The sequence below is a fragment of the Eschscholzia californica genome, unplaced genomic scaffold (assembly GCF_041429995.1).
Source record: "Eschscholzia californica isolate CP2 unplaced genomic scaffold, dmEscCali1.0.p SCAF_1, whole genome shotgun sequence".
NCBI classification, from domain to species: domain Eukaryota; kingdom Viridiplantae; phylum Streptophyta; class Magnoliopsida; order Ranunculales; family Papaveraceae; genus Eschscholzia; species Eschscholzia californica.
Window position 1 is genome coordinate 43,125,595 of NW_028238198.1, and position 7,190 is coordinate 43,132,784.

Consider the following 7,190-nt stretch of genomic DNA (forward strand, 5'->3'; position numbering starts at 1 on the left):
GACCCTAGTTCATCAAGCAGTAAGATAATAATTAATAGTGAAATAGAGTACGAAACATTGATTACTGGGTTGTCTTTAGCTAAAGAGTTGGGAATCAAACACCTTTGACAGTTGATAGTCAATCAACAGAGCCGTGTCTTGAGGGGGGCGGGCAGGGCTTTCGCCCTTGGCCCCCACTATAATGGGGCCCACTCCTCTCATTTTCTATACACTAGACAGGTTAGTTTTTTTCTCCCCGGTTGCTTTGTACATGTGGCATAAATTAAGGACTTTCCTCCAGGCTTTTACGCGCGTCAATCAAGAAACTTTCCAACAGACTAGTAGGCTTCCTATTTAATCTCTCTAACTTTCTCTCTCTCTAACTTTTCTCTCTCTCTCACAATTAATACTTACGGCTACTTTAGAATAGGAATTTTCCAAATCAAATTAAGATGTCATTGTTCATCAAAAAAAAAAAATTAAGATGTCATCCTTCCCACATCCTCTTTCCAGTTGATCTATGACTATATCGTTATATTAATAGGCTTTAATCGATATAACCATTAAAAAAAATTCTTTTTCTTTCAAACTTCATCTTTGAAACTAATTGAGAAATTCTTTTTTAGCTATCTCGCAACCACAGTCTACTTTAATTTGTTCGGGTTTTTCTTTCGATATTCATTAATAACAAATTCAATCACCCAAGTATGTATTTTATTAGTTAGTTTTTCATCAAATTTTCAGTACCATGTTTAATAGCTTTAAATATTTTCCAAGATACATTGTTAATTAATTACTAAATTATTTGTTATCTTTTTAAGGCCGAATTATTTTGAGTTTTCTTTTTATTTTACGTATAAATTTTTTATATTTTATTTATACACTTAGCAAGAATTTGGCCCCGGGCCTCTAAATTCTCAGACACGGCTCTGTCAATCAACTACGAAGCACCTACCAGGCAAGAGATATCAAAATGACAATATACTCGAAGCATGTCAAAGAAACTTGGACAGACAAACTAACAACAATATTATAAGTCAATCGAACAACCACTGGAAGAACATCAAAAGAAAGATTCATTTCTCATTAGTTTTTTTATTGTGAAACTGTAATCCCAGTTGAAACATGAGTCCCAACTGCGTGGTTAGGTATGTGGCCAGTACAACTGAAATTTCCAATTTTAGCACGATTGGAAATATGTATTGTACGGGGAATGTCCATAACCTCAAACCCTCAAGATGTAAACAAACCTTCTTATTTTCCAAACAGAGGATCACTTATACTCCTCCTCCCCACACAGAAATCCGATCTAAGAACAATATCAATCAAGTTTCCCCAACAAACCAACGATCTAACCGAATCAGGCTAGTAGCTTCAAGATCTCAATTTCAGTTATACTAATTCACTGTTCTGAATTCTGATTTAACTTGTTTCTTTAGTTGAATTTCACTTGTTCCTGTTTCTGGCATCTTTATATTTTTGTCAATTAGGTTAAATTTAAAGCTTTAAAGAGTAGCCAAATTTGTGTGGGTGGTAAGTGGTGACATAAATGTTTATACAAAAAAGCTTTAAAAGAGTTGCTGGTGAATCAAATAGGGCTTTCTTTTGTGGCTCCTGACTGTGATTTATGGGGTTTGGAGGCTTAATTAGTTAGGGTTTTTTGTTTTAAATCAAGTACATTATTGAAAATGTATGGAATTTATTGAGCACTTAACTGAACTTGAGTAATTCTATGTTTCTGAATGCAATGTTTTTTCAAATTCAATGATTTTTCTTTTGATTAGTTGGAAAACTGTTGGAGTGCTAAGTTTAGCTAAATTCACAAATTTTAAGTTTTTGAAGAATGTAGGACTGAATTTTAGGGTTTATTTTATTTGAGTTTTAGGGTTTCTTTGTTGAGATGGAGCAAGAAAGTCAGGAAAGGAAATTGATGAAACTAGTTATCACACATCCAATTCTCTCACCTTCTGTGCAAACAATTGTGGGTTCTTTGGAACTGCTTCAACTAACAATTTCTAGTACCTGAGAAGAATAATGATAAACCCATGACCTAAAACTATATCCGATCATGGAGGATCAGGGAACTTCTGATATAAGTTCTTAAGAAGAAGGAGCTACCTCTGAAAACCCGAAGAGACAATCTGCAAATCGTTGTGCTCTCTGTAAGAAATGAGTCGGATTAACAGGTTTCAAGTGGAGATGTGATCAGACATTTTGTTCACTCCATGTCCATCCATACACCGACAAGCACAATTACTTGTTTGGTTATAAAACTGCAGCTCAAGACAAGATCACTAAAGCGAATCCCATCATAATAGCTAACAAGATTGAGAAGATTTGATAGTGATGCCGCTAGTGCCTAGTGGGAGAAGGGTTTTAAATGCTTCTAAAGTTCGCCGTGGAACTTCTGCTACATGAAATAGACGGTAACAATTTCTCCTCCTGCTTTTGTGATTATTTATGCGATTCGCCTGTACAGTTTGGTTCTTATTTCATGTACTAAATGATTCTTCATTTATAGTAAGTTGTTATCTAAATCTCGTATATATGATCCTTGAAATAAACAAATAAACTACTTAAATTTGAATAATTCTTCAAAAAAAAGAAGTAACAATTGTAAATTGAATAAATTAAAACAAACTTATATGATGAGAAATAAAGAACAATCACTTTATATTTGTTTATAGGTGATAGTCATAATAGATAATTGACAAATATTTTGGGATCAAATCAATTATTTAGGCAAACCATCAATTTTGTTTTTGCTTTATCATTGAGATAATGATAACTGATAAGGTATTTGGGTTTTGAATTCAGATAATATCAGCACTATCTCCACGTTCTTGGGAGACTAAGACCTTCAGTCGTTTGATTAGCAACTCAAAGTCGTCTTGCCTCCTGATGAGGCTAAGCCTCACATATCGATCTTCACTTCCAAAAAGACTTCCCATTCGGCCGATGATACCGCCACTTCTTAGTACTCCAAAGCAATCTTTATCTTCTTCTCTCTCACATTTCACCCACGCATAACCTGCAACATTTTAGTTCAAGCTCATGAACCAAATTCATATGCATATATGTGTCTATATATATATATATATATATATATATATATGTTGATAGATAGATTGGTAGAGAGAAAGAGGTGTAGTGACATTCACCAGGAGAAGGAGACGTGACATTTTGGAAATATGTGCAATATTGAGGGGCGATTTTTTGAAGAGAAAAGCGATTTGATATTGACATGACTTGGTTTAACCTTTTCCATCGATCTGCAGTCTCTTCATGTCCAAATTTGAAGAATTCCTCTCCTTTACTTAGTACTACTTTTAGAAGCTTCAATGCTCTCAATTGGGTGTCCCTAGAAACACCCATACTGTTCATGGTCATAAATTTTGTAAGTCTTTCGTACACTCGTCTGTCCTTTATCAATGCCCACCTATCATCAAACACAGATTGTAGTATATGATTATCTTCATCATGACGAAAATATATATTCTGACTACAGGGGTGGGAATCGGACTGGGCCAGATTGCAAGAGGTACTTTTTTCCATTCGCTAGTGTTAGGCAGACAATAACTTTTCTGTTATTAGGCTAATCTGGCGGGATCAGGAGTCGGGACAGACAGTCACAAAACCTTGATTCCCCAAATCCAGCCAAACTGACCGGCACGGCGGACACAGAATGCCAATGTGGTCGAGCCACACCTGCAGCTCGGGCCCAGTTTAGTCTTAGGATGTGCCAGTATATAGAGTGTCGGAATTATATAGAAGGATAATGTGAGATTTAGTTACCCAAATCGGCTGCCAGCGTGACCAGTAATCTTAGAGAGAGTGAAAATCATCAAGTCGTCATTAGCAAGAGCTGGAATAGCAGTGTAATGAGGCCAATAGTAGGCACGATCATAGATTGTGTTAACAAAAGGTCCCTCAAGAACTGGTTTCTTGAGTTTACCGTCAGGATTGTTAGGTGAAGTTACAAATTCAATGAAGCTCGTAGAAGCATCTGATCTGTTTTTCCAAAGAAATGCATCTCCTTTCCATGTGAAATTGACAGAGTTGAATAGATTTGTTTGGAGATTATAGAGCTGTTTTTACACAAACAGAGTCCAAATGTTAGATGCCAATATTTTTGACCGATAATTTCCATAATAATATAGTAGAAATATATAATATACATATGGTTTAGTTAAAATGGAATATACCTGGTAATATGGGGTAGCTGCAACAACTCGAGAAGGCGAAGTCGAATTCAGAGGAAAAAGAGAATAAAGAGCTCCAACAATAAGTTGTGTAGATCCGGCTCCGAAAACAATATATCTGTCGGTTGTATCAGCATTTCCAACCATTTCGTGTAATTTTCGTATATGCATTTCAAGCTCTTTCGAGATGACTGAAGAACCGTCTTCAAATGAATAACTCATGCGGTGCCATCCTGAAACCACGAGCGCGCTACTTGCTGCATGTCCCATCCAAAATGGCTCTAAGAATAATGGATCCCCACTGCAGTAGCAAGTAATCTATCTTTATTGCTTTTTTTATTTTTGTGTTGAAGCATGATCTTTATTACTTTTAGTTACAGAACAACTATTTGTGGGTTGGAAATTTTACTACTATTGAAGATGTGATCAAATTTATCTTTACCACACCCTATTTACACCTTGAATCCACCAAGGAAAAGATTAAATTACATAAAATAGTTTTAGTTGAGTTATTTGTGTTGGTCTTAGTCCTAAAAGTACATGCTAATGATTTCTAAAGGTTTGGGCTCCGTGTTCGATTTTTAGGCTTAAGTTGTTGCGAATCAATTGAAAAAACGTGTATGAATTTGTACAAAATTTACTCACACAAATGAATGTGATTATCTGCAAACACGTACAAACCTTTACAACAAGTCTAAACTAGACTAGGGAGCTCTAGCCTAAAATTGATTTATACTTTTTTGCTAAAGAAAATTTGGTTGAGGAGTTTTGACAATTTTTATCATGTTTTCCTTGTGAAGTATTATGAGGTATCACTAACAAATAAACTATTAAGCCAAAATGAGTAAATTCAGATTCAGCCACCAAAAACACACAACCAAAGTCTTAAAAAATCAAATGTAACAACTTAAAAAATTTGACAGAACTCATACGTAACAAATTATTTATTTTACGTGACCTATAACAAGTTGTGTGAATTACATTATTCCACCAACCACTTTTTTTAATAGTACATAGATGTCATGTTCTATTATTATTTGATATGAACGTGCAATGGTCAAAGAGCGGTTGGTGTTATTTACAGAGCTATTAAGTGCTATTTACAGGTCTGGCTATTTGTAGATCTACTTTTTACTATTTACAAATCTTTTGACTTTATAACAACTTATTAGTTATTTAGAATAAAACCCCTATTTTAGAGATAGGTCTTTCCTCTCCATCTAAAATGCTGAAAAAATAAATATCAAACCGACCGATAATATTGAAAAATTAAACATCAAATTGACCGAAAATGTTGAAAAATTAAAAATCAAATTGACAGAAAATGTGGAAAAATTAAACATCAAAAAGACCGAAATTAAGAAAAAATTAAACATAAAAAATCAAGTTTCTCAAAAAGTATCTTCACAAAAAATTTCTTCGCACAAAATTTCGTCACCGAAATTTGTTGGTAAAAACGTCACCGAAATTTATTGGTAAATACGTCACCGAAAATGTTCATCGTTCTAAGCATTATTTCACCGAAAATTTGGGTCCTTCACTTACAATGTTGACCTAGAAATTTGAGTTTTTTTTAGAATAATCACCACAAATTAGTTTATCTTACCTTTAAAGTTATGTCTTAATATTGTTATGTGAGTCCAATGAAGAGTTGTAGTTGAGTTTTTCAATATCAAACTCTTCCATTAATGAAGTCTCTTGACCACCAAGCTCCTCCATTAATGTACCTTCCTCATTGTTAAATTCTTCCATTACTAATGTTTCTACTAGGTGATTGTGAGTTAATTGTTCATAGTTGTGGTGGTGGAAGGAGTTGGTGGTGGGGTTTAGGAATGAAGGAAATAAAATATCTTCCACTCTATAATCAATATTTTTCTTTACAGTCTGATCCTTATCAAATTTGATCTTAGTCCCTATGTGCTCTGTAAATAGCAAAATCTTATTTACAGAGAAAGTGAAAAGATTTCAACTTTTGACTTTGTGAATTGCCGTGGCTCTGTAAATAGTTTTTTATAAGGTTTTTTAGTGGTTAAGAAATGGTTAATATGTAAAAACACTTCAATCATATCTCCTAAGTAAGAGCTTCAAACTATAGGATTATATGGTTTCAATTGAAAAACAAAGAAATAAGATTGTTAAAAAATAATTCTCAAGAAAATAAAATCGAAAAAGTTTCATTTGAGGAGATTTTGGGACATGGTTACTTATGTTTCTAAAAAATTTTATCTTTTCATCAAAAAAAAAATTATCCTTATAATAAGCAAAAAAACAGAGACTAGAGAGAGAAACAAAGTGGTGGCATGAGAAAGAGAGAGAGAGAGAGAGTATTCACCCATCAGCATTAGTAGGGCAATCAGGATTGAATTGAGAGCAATCAGAACCATAGTAGCAAGAATTGCACTCACATCTTGGAATATTATTTTGATGATCATCAGAAATAGTTGTTAATCCATCTAAATAAACACGTCCATGACCAGAACATTCAAATGAAGCAACAAATTCAGCTTCTTCAGCTGCTTTTTTACTCCACCCATTAACATTATTACTACTCACTAACAACTTCCCATGATTCTTATTAGTACTAACTAATAATTGATTCACCAAGAACAAATTCAGAGTTAAAGATGTAAATAAACAAACCCAAATCTTCATTTCTTGATTCTTCTTCTACTCTTCCCCACTCATTCAATTAAAGTCGACTACTTGGTCCACCTCTCTTTATCTCTCTCACTCACAAACAAAGGTTTTCAAAATTAACATTCTAATCTTTATTTAGTGGGAAGGGTAATATGTCACCTCTTAAGATGTCAACTTATGAGGATTAGGGTCCACAAATGATATTTTTTTTCAAAGAAAGTACTACAAATATTCAGGGCCGGTCCTGACATTTTTGTGACCCAAAGCGGAATTAAAAAATGTGGCCCTTCAACTTTATATATGATGTCGATCCAAATAATTTTTGACAAAATGTATTATGAGTTCTCTGTTTAAATTATTTCAAAAATTTAA

General features: G+C 33.8%; 1 protein-coding gene across 1 annotated transcript; it reads right to left on the reverse strand.

Annotated features, from left to right (window-relative positions):
• Positions 1–2,539: 2,539 nt before the first annotated feature.
• LOC147566995 (tryptophan aminotransferase-related protein 3-like) lies at positions 2,540–6,967 on the reverse strand. The gene is made up of 5 exons (XM_086653588.1): positions 6,514–6,967; positions 4,185–4,482; positions 3,775–4,067; positions 3,141–3,418; positions 2,540–3,010 (listed from the first exon to the last, which is right to left on the reverse strand). The coding sequence occupies exons 1-5, from the start codon at positions 6,831–6,833 to the stop codon at positions 2,793–2,795; spliced, it is 1,407 nt and encodes a 468-aa protein (XP_086509714.1). The 5' UTR covers positions 6,834–6,967; the 3' UTR covers positions 2,540–2,792.
• Between the last annotated feature and the right edge of the window lie 223 nt (positions 6,968–7,190).